We start from the raw sequence: 19,143 nt of genomic DNA on the forward strand, positions 1-19,143 counted from the left end.
ACATACAAGTTCAGCCACCTTCATCATGCATCGTTTAACAAAGTCACCGTCGGAATACGGCTTCGATGCTAATGCTATTTCGCTAGCAATTAGGTAGCTGGCTTTTACCGCTGCTTCACTGACTTCTCGGCTCTGGATGAAAGTTGACTGCCGTTTCCTCAGACCCGCCAGCAATTCGTTAATCTTATCTCTTCTCAGTTGTCCTTGCAAGCCGTCATATTTTTCGCTGTGATGAGTCTCGTAGTGGCGTCGAATATTATATTCCTTCAATACCGAAACTTGTTGCAAACACACCAAGCACAAAGGTTTTCCGTGCATCTCTGTAAATAAATAGGACGTGGTCCATTTTTCTTTGAAAATTCTACACTCCTTATCTACTTTTCTCCGTTTGGATAACGACATTTTGGCTAATGAGGGTGTAGTGGAGAGGTAGAGACATTAACAATCTTAACAACGTCGTAACAAGCAGCAGATGGCGCATTGATACCGTCTGCTGTTTTCAGTCTGTCTCAGTGATGCGGCTTGTCTTTAAAAAAAAAAAATTAATTCCATGTCTTTTATGCATTTTTTTCCACTTTCAAATTATCCTGCGGGCCTGATCGAACCTCCTTGGGGGCCGGTTCCGGCCCGCGGGCCGTATGTTTGACACCCCTGGTCTAGATCGAATGTGCCAACTTTGAGATAAACATTGGGCTTGTTCCCACTAGAGGGCATCATTAACTGTTTTATCACCAAAGCCCCATATACTACCCACCACTGCGACCTGTATGCTCTCGTTGGCTGGACCTCACTACATATCCGTCGCCAAACCCATTGGCTACAGGTCATCTGTAAGTCTTTGCTAGGTAAAGCCCAGCAGTATCTCAGCTCACTGGTCACCATAGCAACACCCACCCATAGCACGCGCTCCAGCAGGTATATTTCACTGGTCATCCCTAAAGCCAACACTTACTTTGGCTGCCTTTCCTTCCAGTTTTCTGCTGCCAATGACTGGAACGAATTGCAAAATCTCTGAAGCTGGAGTCTTATATCTCCCTCTCTAACTTTAAGCTTCAGCTGTCTGAGCAGCTTACTGATCACTGTACCTGTACACGGCCCATCTGTAAATAGCACACCGGACCACCTCATCCCCATATTATTACTTACCCTCTTGCTCTTTTGCACACCGGTATCCCTACTTGCACATCATCATCTGCACATCTATCACTCCAGTGTTAATGCTAAACTGTAATGATTTTTGCCTCTATGGCCTATTTATTGCCTACCTCCCTACTCTTCTACATTTGCACACACTGTACATAGATTTTTATTTGCTTTTGTGTTACTGGCTGTACATTTGTTTATGTGTAACTCTGTGTTGTTGTTTTTGTTGCACTGTTTTGCATTATCATTATCATCCTATAAGAGGTAATGGAATGAGTTCACAGTAACACAAGAGAGAACCTTAAGCATTTCAATAAAATCATATGTATATTTTATTTATAAAACAAGTCTGCATTCATTTTACAAAAGTATTCCAAATGTACAGCACCCTTTCAATGAAAGGGATTTTTGTCATTAAGTGTAGAAGGTGAAAATGAAATGAAAGATACTTTTTCAGTCTTTGTAGAGGAGGGATCTCATGTGTAGTTTTAGCAAAGATGGTGGACAAATGAAGAGAGTTCACTCAGGCCTTCTACCATCAAAAATAAATAGTCAGTTCCGGTCTACTTAACTGGGTGTGTCTCCCATAGCCACCAATGCAATAGCAGCTAGGTCTGGTCTACTTACAGTACTTCATTGACTTTCATTGAACCAGAAAAAAACAGTAATTGGGGTGTCTCGCTTCCTCTTTCATTTCTGCTTTTGTGTTGGCTTCAGTGTCTGCCAATATCTTGCAAATACTAAAGAAACACTGGAGAAATGCATAGAACGTGTGTTGAAACCTTGCAGTCTATCTATGAAGCAGTCCTTGACTTTTAGAAAGTGCAATTCAAAGAAAAACTTAAATGTTTGTCTAGTTTGAGATGACATTTTAAAGGGATAGAGAAGTCTATTGGTATTTTTTTTAATAAAAAATTAAAACAAGTATATATATACATATATATATACTCAGGTTTTAAAACTCAGGTTAGTTTTAGAACAATTGATTTTAGAACAATTGATTTTTGAAGTTACATGTTTGTGAATGACATATGACACAGTCTGCCGCTATGGAAACCAGGCAACCTCCAACAGTCAGTAACCATGTCCTCTAGGTCATAAAGCTGTTATGCAAACGTCTGTTTCATACGTTACCTATTTGCTTTGTACAGATGACAAACTTAACAACACCAGTAAAGTACACATTCTGTACCGCACAATGGCTGTACAATGTAATATGCATGCCCTGAAACTCCTCTCTGTTCCTGTGATCTGTTGAATATTTAAAACCGAAGATGACTAATAGCACCTCATTAAAGGTTGTCTGTTCATGTAAACATGGCCTAGGTATGAAGCAGACAGACAGGGGAGAATCAGGTGTCCCATTCTTCCACTGATTATAGATGGAAGATACAGAGAGAGTGTGACACCAAGATGCATACAAAGACTCCCAGTCAGTCCCACATTTATAGGGAATAAAGAACAAAGATCTCTGGCTGGATTGACACAGACGACATGTCCCAATGGGATGCACTGCCCTCCATCTCTATGAGTGTTACTGAGTGTGATAGAGGGCACCGTATGAAATGGTGTGACCAATGAGGGAGAGGCAGAGAACGTCTTCTGTGTTTGAGTATGCATGAATTGGTTTAATAGAGAAAGCCATTCATTGTTGGTGTGTATGCATGTGTGTGTGTGTGTGAACTTTGTTTCCCAGCTCAGAGGTTCTCGTTGCTAGGCTCGTGACCAGGGAACAGATCGGGGGTTTCTGCTAACGTGGCCCTGACCTTCTTCTTCTCTTTAAAACGTCCTGAGTGGGACACTTTGACATGGCGTCCCTTGGTAGTGGTCTTGTCCACTATCCTCTCCAGACGTGCGTTCAACTGGCTGTCCTCTGTGGCGCCCTCTACTGGCCCGGGGGCTCCGCCGTGGGGTGTGGTATTGCTGCCGTACTCCGCTGGGATCTCGTACAGTACCTTGGGCTCCGACTTCTTCTTACGTAGGAAGGTGAGCTTCCACCAGCCAGGCGATGGGTCAGCCATGACCACACACAGAGAGAGGATGGAGAGCGGGATGTAAGAAGGGAGGGGCCTTGGGTTGGTGTAGGGAGAGAAAGTGCGAGAGAAGTTTAGTAATAAGTTAGTTAACTGTAGCTTTATAGCTCCAACATTTACAATGAAGATGGATGAAACATGAGTCATGACCTCTCAGAGAGAAGAATGAGGGAGGGAGAGTTACGTAAATCCCCTCACTACTCCCTTCCCATTCCCCATTTAAACTCCTGCCACACCTCTTACCATAAGCCCTAACCACAGTAACCTGACTCCCAACACTGCCCAGCTCAGATCGATCTGTGTCAGAAAGATCTGTGTCAGGGGGAACAGACTGAGCTCTCCTGAATATTTCAGGGGAACTCAATAGGCACCATATGGTGATGACAGTGATGACAGGGCACCGCTGGTGATTGGGTTACTCCTATTGTGTGTTGGCCAAGCTAAACGTGCTGGCTGCTAATACAGCGCCTCATATTTCAGCTAAACCCTTTCTACGATGCGGTAACACTCACGGGTTGCCCAAATCTCTGGTACTGAGGTGCTGCTCTTTGAATAGCAAGTGCCGTGCTAACATTGTCACTACTTCTGCCACTACTACTGCCATTATCAGTCCCTCTACCATTGTCACTACTTCTGCTACTACTACTGCCATTATCAGTCCCTTTACCATTGTCACTACTTCTGCTACTACTACTGCCATTATCAGTCCCTCTACCATTGTCACTACTTCTGCTACTACTACTGCCATTATCAGTCCCTCTACCATTGTCACTACTTCTGCTACTACTACTGCCATTATCAGTCCCTCTACCATTGTCACTACTTCTGCTACTACTACTGCCATTATCAGTCCCTTTACCATTGTCACTACTTCTGCCACTACTACTGCCATTATCAGTCCCTCTACCATTGTCACTACTTCTGCCACTACTACTGCCATTATCAGTCCCTCTACCATTGTCACTACTTCTGCCACTACTACTGCCATTATCAGTCCCTCTACCATTGTCACTACTTCTGCCACTACTACTGCCATTATCAGTCCCTTTACCATTGTCACTACTTCTGCCACTACTACTGCCATTATCAGTCCCTCTACCATTGTCACTACTTCTGCCACTACTACTGCCATTATCAATTCCTCTACCATTGTCACTACTTCTGCCACTACTACTGCCATTATCAGTCCCTCTACCATTGTCACTACTTCTGCTACTACTACTGCCATTATCAATTCCTCTACCATTGTCACTACTTCTGCCATTATCAATCCTTCTGCCATTGTCACTACTTCTGCCACTACTACTGCCATTATCAGTCCCTCTACCATTGTCACTACTTCTGCCACTACTACTGCCATTATCAGTCCCTCTACCATTGTCACTACTTCTGCCACTACTACTGCCATTATCAGTCCCTTTACCATTGTCACTACTTCTGCTACTACTACTGCCATTATCAATCCCTCTACCATTGTCACTACTTCTGCCACTACTACTGCCATTATCAATCCCTCTACCATTGTCACTACTTCTGCCACTACTACTGCCATTATCAATCCCTCTACCATTGTCACTACTTCTGCCACTACTACTGCCATTATCAATCCCTCTACCATTGTCACTACTTCTGCCACTACTACTGCCATTATCAGTCCCTTTACCATTGTCACTACTTCTGCTACTACTACTGCCATTATCAATTCCTCTACCATTGTCACTACTTCTGCCACTACTACTGCCATTATCAGTCCCTTTACCATTGTCACTACTTCTGCTACTACTACTGCCATTATCAATCCCTCTACCATTGTCACTACTTCTGCCACTACTACTGCCATTATCAGTCCCTCTACCATTGTCACTACTTCTGCCACTACTACTGCCATTATCAGTCCCTCTACCATTGTCACTACTTCTGCTACTACTACTGCCATTATCAATCCCTCTACCATTGTCACTACTTCTGCCACTACTACTGCCATTATCAATCCCTCTACCATTGTCACTACTTCTGCTACTACTACTGCCATTATCAGTCCCTCTACCATTGTCACTACTTCTGCTACTACTACTGCCATTATCAATCCCTCTACCATTGTCACTACTTCTGCCACTACTACTGCCATTATCAATCCCTCTACCATTGTCACTACTTCTGCCACTACTACTGCCATTATCAGTCCCTCTACCATTGTCACTACTTCTGCTACTACTACTGCCATTATCAATCCCTCTACCATTGTCACTACTTCTGCCACTACTACTGCCATTATCAATCCCTCTACCATTGTCACTACTTCTGCTACTACTACTGCCATTATCAATCCCTCTACCATTGTCACTACTTCTGCCACTACTACTGCCATTATCAGTCCCTCTACCATTGTCACTACTTCTGCCACTACTACTGCCATTATCAGTCCCTTTACCATTGTCACTACTTCTGCTACTACTACTGCCATTATCAATCCCTCTACCATTGTCACTACTTCTGCTACTACTACTGCCATTATCAATCCCTCTACCATTGTCACTACTTCTGCCACTACTACTGCCATTATCAGTCCCTCTACCATTGTCACTACTTCTGCCACTACTACTGCCATTATCAGTCCCTCTACCATTGTCACTACTTCTGCCACTACTACTGCCATTATCAGTCCCTCTACCATTGTCACTACTTCTGCCACTACTACTGCCATTATCAGTCCCTTTACCATTGTCACTACTTCTGCTACTACTACTGCCATTATCAATTCCTCTACCATTGTCACTACTTCTGCCACTACTACTGCCATTATCAATCCCTCTACCATTGTCACTACTTCTGCCACTACTACTGCCATTATCAATCCCTCTACCATTGTCACTACTTCTGCCACTACTACTGCCATTATCAATCCCTCTACCATTGTCACTACTTCTGCCACTACTACTGCCATTATCAATCCCTCTACCATTGTCACTACTTCTGCCACTACTACTGCCATTATCAGTCCCTTTACCATTGTCACTACTTCTGCTACTACTACTGCCATTATCAATTCCTCTACCATTGTCACTACTTCTGCCACTACTACTGCCATTATCAGTCCCTTTACCATTGTCACTACTTCTGCTACTACTACTGCCATTATCAATCCCTCTACCATTGTCACTACTTCTGCCACTACTACTGCCATTATCAATTCCTCTACCATTGTCACTACTTCTGCCACTACTACTGCCATTATCAGTCCCTCTACCATTGTCACTACTTCTGCCACTACTACTGCCATTATCAATCCCTCTACCATTGTCACTACTTCTGCCACTACTACTGCCATTATCAATTCCTCTACCATTGTCACTACTTCTGCCACTACTACTGCCATTATCAATCCCTCTACCATTGTCACTACTTCTGCCACTACTACTGCCATTATCAATCCCTCTACCATTGTCACTACTTCTGCCACTACTACTGCCATTATCAGTCCCTCTACCATTGTCACTACTTCTGCCACTACTACTGCCATTATCAGTCCCTTTACCATTGTCACTACTTCTGCTACTACTACTGCCATTATCAGTCCCTCTACCATTGTCACTACTTCTGCCACTACTACTGCCATTATCAGTCCCTCTACCATTGTCACTACTTCTGCCACTACTACTGCCATTATCAGTCCCTTTACCATTGTCACTACTTCTGCTACTACTACTGCCATTATCAGTCCCTCTACCATTGTCACTACTTCTGCCACTACTACTGCCATTATCAGTCCCTCTACCATTGTCACTACTTCTGCTACTACTACTGCCATTATCAATTCCTCTACCATTGTCACTACTTCTGCCACTACTACTGCCATTATCAGTCCCTCTACCATTGTCACTACTTCTGCCACTACTACTGCCATTATCAGTCCTCTACCATTGTCACTACTTCTGCTACTACTACTGCCATTATCAGTCCTCTACCATTGTCACTACTTCTGCTACTACTACTGCCATTATCAGTCCCTCTACCATTGTCACTACTTCTGCCACTACTACTGCCATTATCAGTCCCTCTACCATTGTCACTACTTCTGCCACTACTACTGCCATTATCAGTCCCTCTACCATTGTCACTACTTCTGCCACTACTACTGCCATTATCAGTCCCTCTACCATTGTCACTACTTCTGCCACTACTACTGCCATTATCAGTCCCTCTACCATTGTCACTACTTCTGCCACTACTACTGCCATTATCAATCCCTCTACCATTGTCACTACTTCTGCCACTACTACTGCCATTATCAATCCCTCTACCATTGTCACTACTTCTGCCACTACTACTGCCATTATCAGTCCCTCTACCATTGTCACTACTTCTGCCACTACTACTGCCATTATCAGTCCCTCTACCATTGTCACTACTTCTGCTACTACTACTGCCATTATCAGTCCCTCTACCATTGTCACTACTTCTGCCACTACTACTGCCATTATCAGTCCCTCTACCATTGTCACTACTTCTGCCACTACTACTGCCATTATCAGTCCCTCTACCATTGTCACTACTTCTGCCACTACTACTGCCATTATCAGTCCCTCTACCATTGTCACTACTTCTGCTACTACTACTGCCATTATCAGTCCTCTACCATTGTCACTACTTCTGCCACTACTACTGCCATTATCAGTCCCTCTACCATTGTCACTACTTCTGCACTACTACTGCCATTATCAGTCCCTCTACCATTGTCACTACTTCTGCCACTACTACTGCCATTATCAGTCCCTCTACCATTGTCACTACTTCTGCCACTACTACTGCCATTATCAGTCCCTCTACCATTGTCACTACTTCTGCCACTACTACTGCCATTATCAGTCCCTCTACCATTGTCACTACTTCTGCCACTACTACTGCCATTATCAGTCCCTCTACCATTGTCACTACTTCTGCCACTACTACTGCCATTATCAATCCCTCTACCATTGTTGCCACCACTATCACAATAGATATGACTACTACTGCTACTACATCGACTACTGCTGATGCAAACCTGAGATTGGGGTTTGTTCCATTCTGATGCAGTCATTTCTGATCATTAATATACTTCTGTTTCCAGCTGAAATTCCCCTGGCCTTGGTTCACATCCAACCAGTCATTAGAATAATTCTTTCAACAGGAAGTTTCAGTTTAGTGTTTCATCTCAATGGAAGTGTCCCTGTTAGGACTAGACTGAAAAGTACCCTGGTGTTAGAGAGTGAAAAGCTTTATAAACTCCAGGTAAAACGTTCTGCAAACAAACACCAAAGGGACTTCCAGAAATCATGTGTTCTGTAGTGTGTCAGTGCAGGTTAAGTGCTCTTGCTCGGACTGTAGAAGTCGTGGGAGAGTTTGGCGGCTCATTGTGTAATACAGGCAGAGCAGGTTGTATTGTCTGTCCTGTGGGTTTTTACCACAAGTAAACCTTCCCACTTTAGCAAACATGTACTGATTTACCAACACACATACTGTATCAACACAACTGGACATCTAGAACATGAAGACCAGACTAACTATGTGAAGCGCAGACAAAGGCGAAGGCCGAACACACACATGCAAATGGAGGGACACACATATAGCAAACACGTAGTAAACGTAAAAATAGACACGTGCGCGCGCACACACACACACACACACACACACGCTAACACAAACATACACAAACACATACTGCTCTGCCCTCGCTGCACACAGATAAAGCCTCTGCTTGGTGCCAATCTCCCGCCCAGAAGAAGGGAGTAGGCTGTTACACGTCGGTCGCCTAGCAACGCCGTGGAAATTTCCATAGAATATGCTCATGTAATTTTGGTGATCTGTTTGGGTGCTGAAAAAATACCCAATTTTCATACTTGATTAAACATAAAGATTCCTTCTTTTTTTTTAAATACTCAAGAAAAAGGGAAAGTCACCCAATAAAATTCGACTTGAGTAAAAGTCTAAAAGTATTTGGTTTTAAATGTACTTAAGTATTACAAGTAAAAGTATAAATCATTTAAAATGTCTTATATTAAGCAAACCAGATGACGCGGTTTTCTTGTTTTTTAAATGTACGGATAACCAGGAGCACAGTCCAACACTCAGACATCATTTACAAACGAAGCATTTGTGTTTAGTGAGTCCGCCAGATCAGAGGCAGTAGGGATGACCAGGTATGTTCTCTTGATAAGTGCATGAATTTGACAATTTTCCTGTCCTGCTAAGCATTCAAAATGTAATGAGTACTTTTGGCTGTCATGGAAAATGTATGGAGTAAAAAGTACATTATTTTCTTTAGGAATGTAGTGGAGTAAAAGTAAAAGTTGTCAAAAAATATAAATAGTAAAGAAAAGTACAGATACCCCCCTAAAATATATATATATATACTTAAGCACTTTACAACACTGAATCTAGTGACTTTTGGCCTGATAGCTGAGGGTTGGGTTTGCGTGTGTAGATGAACAAGCGGAAGCCAAGACAGATTTTCTTCTCTCATGACAAAACAGTGGATACACTTGGCCAACATGTTAATGTTTGACTTCCTTTGACTGGTTTCCTGCCAGGGTTCAGAGGCAAAGCTAGTCTGGGCGTCTTTTTATCTGCCTCAGCATAATAGTCCGTCTAAGATATGTCTCGTCTTAAATATCTGGCTTTCGGTGAGATCATTTCTTGTTTACAGTTGATAGTTTACTGGTCAATTGTTATTCAAGCTGACATATTTGTAAGGATAAATTGCTTATCTGGGTTTACTAACACATATGTCAGTCACCGGACTTCGTAGTACTGCCCTATGTGTGGGTGGTTATCTTACAGTCAAAGTGCAACCCCTTTTATGACCCTTCTCAAGCGCTTTTCCTTATTAGTTCTATTGCCCATTATATTGCCCATTATATTGCCCATTATATTGCCCATTGGAATGCCAGTCAGTCAGCGACATTCAACATAGCTCATTCTCAGGTCATCCACCCTGTCTGTCTTTCCGTCATTCCATCCACCTCTTGTCCTTTAGCCATCAGTAACCTAGATTTCCCACATCACCCCCTCCTCAGAGCAGAACCTCCGTCGGGTAGCGGGACCATGTCCTGGACTAGTCGTTGGTACAGCCAGTCCAGCTCAGCAGACAAGGTTCCTTCCAGTAAAGCTCCAAGTACTGAGTTGGATTAAATGATGTCATGAGGAATTCCATAAGGAAACACGAAATCTCCATTTTAGAGAATATCACGACTGAGGTGGCTCCTCTTCCTGTTTGGGCGGCCCTCGGCGGTCGTCGTCACCGGTCTACTAGCCGCCACCGATCCCTTTTCCCTTTTCTATTGGTTTTGTCTTATTGGTTACACCTGTTTCTTGTTTAGGTTTTTAGTTGGGCTATTTAGGCCAGTAAGGCCCGCCTGCTCTTTGTGCGGGCTTGTTTGTGCGGGCTTATGTGTTTGTGTAGGTTTATGTGTGGTAGTGAGTTTCAGTTTTGGTTTTTCTCCGGACTGGTTAGGTGCTGGTTTTGTGCCAGTCGTTTATGTGCGCCCTGTATTGGCCGTGTGCTATTTTCTCTGTGCCGGAAATGAAAGCATTGTTCTGTACCTTCTGCCTCCTGCGCCTGACTCCGCACCCACTACCCTAAGTGCGTCACAGAGATTCATTCATTTCATGGCTGTGGCTGTGTTGCGTGACTATTTGGAATGGCCAAAGGCAAGGCCAGAGGCAACCCCTTCAAGGTAACAATGATCATGTCCATATTCCTTATCCAGAAAATCGATCAAACAATCATAATCACAATTTCACTCCATTACAGGTAGTAAACCTGCACTTAGAGCCCAGATTACTCTGTAGCAATCCTTCCAGTCATGTGGAAAGTCTACGCTATGTTAAACATCCACCTGTGTGTGCAGACTGGGGTTAACGCCACTGATAGGAAAGTCACCTTTGGTGATAACTCTGTCTGCAATAAAGCCTATAGCTTCATTCCCATGCAAACATTAGACTCTTATCTGGGAATTCAAATATTTACGAAATGTGGAGCATGGTCAAGCATGAGGGGAAAGTCGCTTAAAATTACAACCTCACTTCTCGTGCATCTGTCAAACTATTGCATTAAGCAGGCTTTGACACAACAGTGGCCAATATGCTGGCCATTAGGGCAGTGGTCAAGCCCTCTAAGGATATACTATACGTGTTTTGGTGTATGTTAAATTGATGCCGTGACTAAGATTATACTTATTACTCATTAGCGAAGAGTAAGATGTCAAGGCGAGTTACGCAAACGACGGTGTCATGTTGGTATTTTACAGTTGACGTAGTTTGCGGGAGCGTTTGTATTGAATCCATACAGATGTAGACACATTGGTATACGGTCACCGAGGCACAGTGCAATCAGTTAGGTGCAGTGTGTGCTAACAGCTTAGTGTTTACTCAGTGTGTGTATGGTCAACAGGCTCAGCGTTCAAAGGTCCTCATTGCTAACTGGAGGGGCCCCAAGGAAGCCTATTGTGTCTGAAGTCCACTTTCAGTCAGTTTAAGAGGTGTCCGTCTGAATTAGGTATGTTGTGTGAAGTGTGCAGCAAGCACGACATTTGACGTTGTGGAGAAAGATACAACGAGCTCTTCAAATTTGATCATCCATATTTTGTTATTGCAATCTTGCTGTACATCTGGCAAAATGTTGTTAATTGTGTACTGTCAAGGTACAGCTTAGGGTGTGTGTGTGTGTGTGTGTGTGTGTGTGTGTGTGTGTGTGTGTGTGTGTGTGTGTGTGTGTGTGTGTGTGTGTGTGTGTGTGTGTGTGTGTGTGTGTGTGTGTGTGTGTGTGTGTGTGTGTGTGTGTGTGTGTGTGTGTGTGTGTGTGTGTGTGTGTTCACAAGAATAGTAAACAAACAAAAGTTGTTGTTGGTCCCCACAAACTTAAATGCTATTGGTTGGGGGTTTAGGGTTAAAGTTAGAATTAGTGTTAGGGTTAGGAGCCTGGGTTAGTTTTAGGGTTAGGGTTAGGAGCCTGGGTTAGTTTTAGGGTTAGGGTTAGGAGCCTGGGTTAGTTTTAGGGTTAGGGTTAGGAGCCTGGGTTAGTTTTAGGGTTAGGGTTAGGGTTAGGGTTAGGAGCCTGGGTTAGTTTTAGGTTTAGGAGCTAGGGCCAAGTTTAGGGTTAAGGTTAGCGTTAGGTTTAGGGTTAGGGGCTAGGGAAAATAAGATTTTGAATGGGACTGAATTGTGTGTCCCCACAAGGTGATTGTACAATACTGTGTGTGTGTGTGTGTGTGTGTGTGTGTGTGTGTGTGTGTGTGTGTGTGTGTGTGTGTGTGTGTGTGTGTGTGTGTGTGTGTGTGTGTGTGTGTGTGTGTGTGTGTGTGTGTGTGCAATAACCTCACCTGTGTATATGTAGAGATCTGGAGGTGACCTTCCTCCCAAAGCTTAATAGTTTATGGGAGAAACCCTGCTAGCAAAGCCAAATTCATTGATTCAAATATCAGATCATATTCCCACTCCAATATCCACTCCAGAATCCTCTTCCACTCTTATCCTTTTACTGCTGTCCTTCCCTTCGTCTTCTTCGTCCTCCCCTGTTCAGTCTATTCTCTCTCTCTCTCTCTCTCTCTCTCTCTCTCTCTCTCTCTCTCTCTCTCTCTCTCTCTCTGATAGTCAGGTGTAGAGCTACAGGTACAACCTTTGTCCCTCCTCCTGTCACACAAATACACACTCAGCTGAGTTGAACATTATAGACTCCGCCCACTGGGACTTGGGCAAACACAACCAGGGTGACAGTGAGACGAGAAGAGCGTAGATAGACGCTCAGTAGATCCGCTCGACCTGTCACATGTTCTGCCAAATCACTCTGCCAACACGTTCACCGTGTCTGCTGGCCCAGTCAGACAGAAGGCTTGGTAATACCAACCATGCAAAGCCTTGAGAGGTTAGAGAGGACGACCGTTGTTTATGGTTATACGGAGATCTGCACGCCATTAGATATCATGTTGTGTCCATGTCGATTTTCATCATGCCTGGCGTTATAGTTTTCAATACTCCCTCAGAAGTAGGACCAAATGTAACCAAAAGGCTCGGATGCTTTATGGAAGTGGATCTTCATGGCTTCAATTTGTATTGGCATCATTGTTGGATGTCAACGTGTTGTGTGTCAATATAAGCTCACCTGAATATACAACGCACACGTTCAGACACATACAATGACGGGCAAAAAAAAATATATACTTCGTATTTTTATTCGAAGGGTAAGACAGCAGAAGTCTCGTACAACCCTCTCCAATATCCCCAAAAAGTGAAACCTACGCAAACACAAACGTCAGCTACACAATAAAACCATCTCCAGAGAGCTTGTGAGAAGGCTTGAAACTGGCAGATCACATGTCAGTTGAAAACATCCTTATGACCCAAAATGGCTGCCATTAAAACCAAAGAGGCCTATCTATATAAGCCAGCTCGTCTCTCCCGGCAAGCCTAGAGCATGGCTCCTTGTGTCCAGCTCCAAGTAGTCAACCATCTGTTTGCTGAGGCCCATAAACCTGTGATCGTGGGATTACGTGTCTCTAGAAGGGCGATGTGGACAAAGAACACAATCGAGGCGTGTCTTTTGGGTGAACGTGTTTGTTGTTTCATATACATGTTTACTTTATTTTATTTTTGACTTTAGTTTATTTAGTAAATATTTTCTGAAATCTCTTTCTTGAACTGCATTGTTGGTTAAGGGTATTTCACGGTTGTTTCACACCTGTTGGGGCGCATGTGACAAATACAATTGGATTTGATTTGAACTTCAAGGTGACAGGGGCCTTAGACAGACAGCAGCACGTGGCCCTACAAACAGATCCTTGTTTCTGACGGTTGATCACAGAAAGCACAGAACAATTCTGCTCTGGTCTGTACCTGGGTGGGGAAAATGGGAGTGAACTTTACCTCTACGACTGGGTCCTAGTTGATGATACTGGTTTGGTTTACCTGGTGGATAACAAGAGAGCTGGGTGACAAAATAAACCGTAGAGACGTTCATTCATTCACTTGTGAGAGAAGATCTGATTAAATTAAATATCCCTCGTAATCAACAGTAACGTTACCGTTCGTTGATGCCAATTTGACATGACTGTTTGCTGAGACTGGATTATCAACTCTATGTGAAAATATAGTCAAGTGCCCACGCAATGAAATGTTCATTCAAAGCAGGCACCCCGTACAGAACTGTAGCGACGTAGATAAGCAAATACGTCCCGGCATCAATCACAACTGTCTCGCAGATAAGAAAAGCCGTGCACACGAGCCAAATAGAAGATTCTTTCCTGTCAAACTGATTCTACGTGCAGTATAATCTACCTGTCAATCTACTAGAGAAACTGGCACTATCACATCGCACTGTAAGGCAAGTCAATACAATATGCACTGTGTTTACACTAGATGTATGTTATTCTTGTCATTTTGCCTGTGCGAGTGTCTGTAGTGTTTGATTTCGATATGTTGTTGGTTAGGCATGTGTTGTAGGGCGTTGTCTGCCAATAATCAACCAGTGGGTATAAATAGTTTATTGAGTTGAAGTGGTTTTTGCACCTTGGTACCTCCTTGTGGACAGAGATTATAACTGCACATACACACAATGGCAGAAGAGACATTGCAAGGATTCTATCACATTGGCAACCCCTAAAAAAAAAAGGCAATGTGACCTCTCTAAAATAAACTGTAAAAGTCTCTCTTTGTAATCTACCACAGATGCCAGACTAGGCATTTGGGTCAAATATCTCCTTAGTACAACAAGCCCCACTAGCAATAGAGACTACCATGTCACCAGATGTAGTACTCACATTACCCAGCAGAGAGCATCCAACCAGCATTGTACATGACATCGCTGGGCACTGCTGGGCTCTCTGCCATCACACACAGGGCTGGCACTCTGCCATGGCAGTAACTTCACTCGTGTTGTCCTGCTGGTGGCAGACCTCTAAAGCGTTTAGGCCGCGCTGCTCTCTGGCACTAGGAAACCTCCATGGCTCCGCCGTGCTGCTCTCCCATGTGGCACGTTGGCTGTGGGTCCACCGGGTCAGTCTAGCACAGCTAGGAACTCTGGGTCTTTCTCCAAGTCCTGGGGAGCGTCTTACAGACTTACAGACTACAGTCCACTGGTTGCTAGTGGGGCTTGTTGTACCACGACGCAGGAGAAGAACCAGGTTGTTGTCTGCGCAAACGAGTTGGTTGAAGTTGTAAAGGGAGTCTTAAAGTAACACTGCCACCCTGTGGTCTTACCCTATCGTTGCATGGAAGCTGATCAGATGGGGACAATGGTTTGAAAGGTTTTTGTACTGTCTTTGTTTGCGGTAGTATGGTGATAGGACACCAGGTGGCAGTTGAGCATATTTACACTCAAAACCTTGTGATTTCATAATAACATTTGAGAATGTTCTGTATGTTTTAAGATTCAGACACACAGTTTAGAAATACAGTATTCAACTCAATCAGAGGAAACAGCAGTGAAGAACATTGGGTGGATCATTGGTAGAATAATGAAGAGGGAGAGTGGAGGGAAGAGGGGAGAGTGATGTTTATTTATTTTCCCTTTTGTACTGTAATTATTTGCACATAGTTACAGCACTGTATATAGCCACAATATGACATTTGAAATGCTTCTATTCCTTTTGAACTTTTGTGAGTGTAATGTTTACTGTTCATTTGTATTATTTATTTCAGTTTTGGTAATAATCTATTTCACTTGCTTTGGCAATGTCAACATATGTTTCCCATTCCAGTAAATCCCTTTGAATTGAGAGAGTGAGAGTGAGAGAGAGAGAGAGAGGTGCTCTGTAAATGTGATTCTGAAGGAGGGCTGTCCCCTTAAGCACAAGGTAGCCCCCTTCACTCTCCTCTCTCGCTCTCCTTCTCCTCTCTCGCTTTCTTACCCCTCTCCTCTCGCGTTGTGACTCCATTTTAATTTCACAGCAGAGAGGGCTTAATTCATGGCAGTGGGTACCCCAGTGCCACCCCCCCTCTCTCTCTGTCAAGCAGGACACTCAAAGCACTGTTACATCCTCCTGCTTCCCTCCATCCCTCTATCCCTCCTTCCCTCTCTTCATGCCCACCCCATCACTCCAGTCGCTCGTTACCGAGGGCGGCGGAGGAGGCACAGTGAATGATGGGAGCCATCCATTAGAACCCCACCACCACCCTCTGTCCCTACGCACACTCATACACACACACCTGACTCAAACACGCACCCACCCCTAACACAAATGTATGCATACACACACTCACAACAACCACCTCAAACACACAGACACTCTCACCTTCTTCCCTCACCCCCAGCCATCTCTTCGAAATGCGTGGGCGTAACGGAGTAGGTGTAAGCCGTGCTTTAACGGCCACTTCCTCTCCAGTCGGTCCAATATGCACCAGTGTTACCGGTTACAATGGGAGTGGGGATAGAGTGTGCCGGGGTGGGGATAAAGCATCAGACTACACCCGGTTTCTATTCTCCTCTTGCAGCGCTGGTCATGTCTGTAATACGTTTGACACAACCAATTCCTTTATTGATTGGCAGTGACGTATTTTCCGTTTTATGTTACTATTCTGTTTACCTTCAACACCTCCAGGCCCAGTGGGTCACCCATTCAGTCATACTGTAGAACGGTCCTTCTTTTCCATTTACCTAAATAGCCACTTCCCATTTCAAATTGTGGGTAATCGAGCTGTATCAGCGCCGCAATAACTCATGATGATGATGACGACGATGATGTTCCTACAATAACATAGTTTATGGTCAAAGCTGTGATGGTAGAAAGATGATGGTAACACGAACGACTGTGCGAATGTCGGTAATGGTCACAGTGACGGTAATGGCAAGCGCGAGGACATTGGTATTGGCAAGATAGTGGATAACACTAGTTCAAAAGCATAAAAGTACAAACCACATAGAGTCCCAGGAGTGTTTTTTTTTCCCTTTCTACATGTAATAGGTGAGCTAACCGGCACTTCCTCTCCGTTGATGGACAGATAGGCCAAACATCGGGTTTCAGAATCCAATCTGAGGCTGCTAGAGCTGCTGCTTAATATACAAAGCACTGTCACCACTCTCAGCTAGTGTCAACATCCCATCACATCTTGACAACTGGGATTGTTTCCAAGATCAACTGACATGGAATGGAAAAGTTCCATTTGGTTCAGCAAAATATGTTCAATTGATACAACAAGAGAGTAACACAGTAGCACTCACTCACGCACGCACGCACGCACACATACACACACACACACACACACACAGACATGCACGCGCACACACACAAACACACACACAGAAACACGCCTATCAAAAGTCAACAGAGAAAACCAGTCAAAAACCCATCTTTTTAAATCAAATCTCCTCATCCTGCCCATCCCCCTCCCTTTCGTCCTTCCCTCCCTCCCTCCCTCCCTCCCTCCCTCCCTCCCAAGGCTCCATATTTCTCCATTACTGCGATTTTTAAACACCTCTTGTACTCCTATTAAAAAAAAGTTCTGCACTATTTGCCACGTCGGCTATCAATCACTGTCCACACCACTAACCCCCCACACACCCCCTAGTCCCTCCAGCCCAAAGACAAGCGCTGCGCGAGATCCATTTGTCAAAGCGGCTCCGGGGGCTACAGCGACTGTGTCCGGGAGGAGGACAACCTGTCTCCGCCGCTACCGGGATGAAGGAAGGCGCTATGCAAATCAGCGGCTAATCTACGGCGGAACACAAGCGTGCCCGGAGCCCGAGTTCCATTACTCCCTTTAGCCTCCTGATTATGATTAAACTGATGGCTGCCGATCGGCATTAACACTTTACCTTCCGCGTCGTAGTATGTTCAAGAGTAACTAGACTAAGACCTGGGTCTGTAGGTTTAGGGAACGGCACCAATGTTTTTGTAGCCTATAGCACGGAATGATGATTGGGTTGATGACCATTTAAAATGTAATTAGATGGTGCCGATGGTGCCTTTCCTTCATTCCAATCCTGTAGCTGTATGGTATTGTATACGGGGGACCTAAAGAACAGATAGAGTGAGATATGGAGTCTTGTGGTCCATACCTAAACTACATTTGAGCTGGGGAATGTTTATTTTAGGGTGAACTGTCCCTTTAATTTTCTCTGGACTGGTCAGCATCCCAGTTTTGGACCATGCCAATCTAGTAGTCTCCTACACTGTAGTGATGCTAAGGGCTAACATTTATCCATCTCAGGTATATTAATGAATAAATGCACTGTTAACACACATTTCTTCTGATGAGGCCCGGCTCTCAAGTGCAAGGATCGTGATGTATCCGACACACACTCAGAATGAATGAAGGTGCTTTAACATGCTGCTACACTCGACTACCACAACTCCACTATGGGATCTGTGGTTTGCAAGAGGCTTGCCAAAATTGGTTGTGTTTATGTATTGTCCGTATCAAATGCTTTGTAAGCGTGCAATCAGTTTCATGGGACTTTTACACACACACACACACACACACATTGCATCAGCATTTTCACACCCCTTCCTCTTGCAGAGCACAGATAAACGTTTACTCATCCGCATAGAGAAATGCAATCACCTAAACGACAGATTTACTGACCTTAAAGACGGAGGCAAACACGCGCGCACGCACGCACGTACGTACAGTACATACACACAAAGGCCCCATTACATGCATGTTTACTTCCCCATAAATGACTAGAAACATGATGCCGGTTTATAACATGCTGTACAAGCTGAAGATACACACACACACACACACACAAACAAACCCACTGCATAAGAGGCACACACATGTAAATCATGTCTGGATTCTTTGCCAGCTTGTCTTTGTAGTTCTATGTAAATTGGATCTTAATGAAGGCATGGTAATGAATTCACTGCATGGTATCTGACACCATTTCCATGATAATACTCTGGACAGATCTGGACACATTTTGAGGGGGCCTCGAAGCCCGCATTTTCTGAGCTGTAGGCTTTCATTGAGTCTGTAAAGCCTACATTAGTTGATTTAA

The 19,143-nt window shown here is 44.1% G+C and overlaps 1 protein-coding gene across 2 annotated transcripts; it reads right to left on the minus strand.

Annotated features, from left to right (window-relative positions):
• Positions 1-1,457: 1,457 nt before the first annotated feature.
• Positions 1,458-15,343, minus strand: LOC118384423 (proline-rich protein 15-like protein A). 2 transcript variants are annotated; one of them, XM_035770947.2, is made up of 2 exons: positions 14,966-15,343; positions 1,458-3,213 (listed from the first exon to the last, which is right to left on the minus strand). In XM_035770947.2, coding segments are annotated over exons 1-2 (375 nt in total). In that variant the 5' UTR covers positions 14,968-15,343; the 3' UTR covers positions 1,458-2,840. The 2 variants fall into 2 exon arrangements, with proteins under 2 accessions (XP_035626840.1, XP_035626841.1); XM_035770948.2 differs by lacking the exon at positions 14,966-15,343 and adding an exon at positions 12,533-12,787.
• Positions 15,344-19,143: the final 3,800 nt, after the last annotated feature.

Source organism: Oncorhynchus keta, chromosome 5 (assembly GCF_023373465.1).
Source record: "Oncorhynchus keta strain PuntledgeMale-10-30-2019 chromosome 5, Oket_V2, whole genome shotgun sequence".
NCBI classification, from domain to species: Eukaryota; Metazoa; Chordata; class Actinopteri; order Salmoniformes; family Salmonidae; genus Oncorhynchus; species Oncorhynchus keta.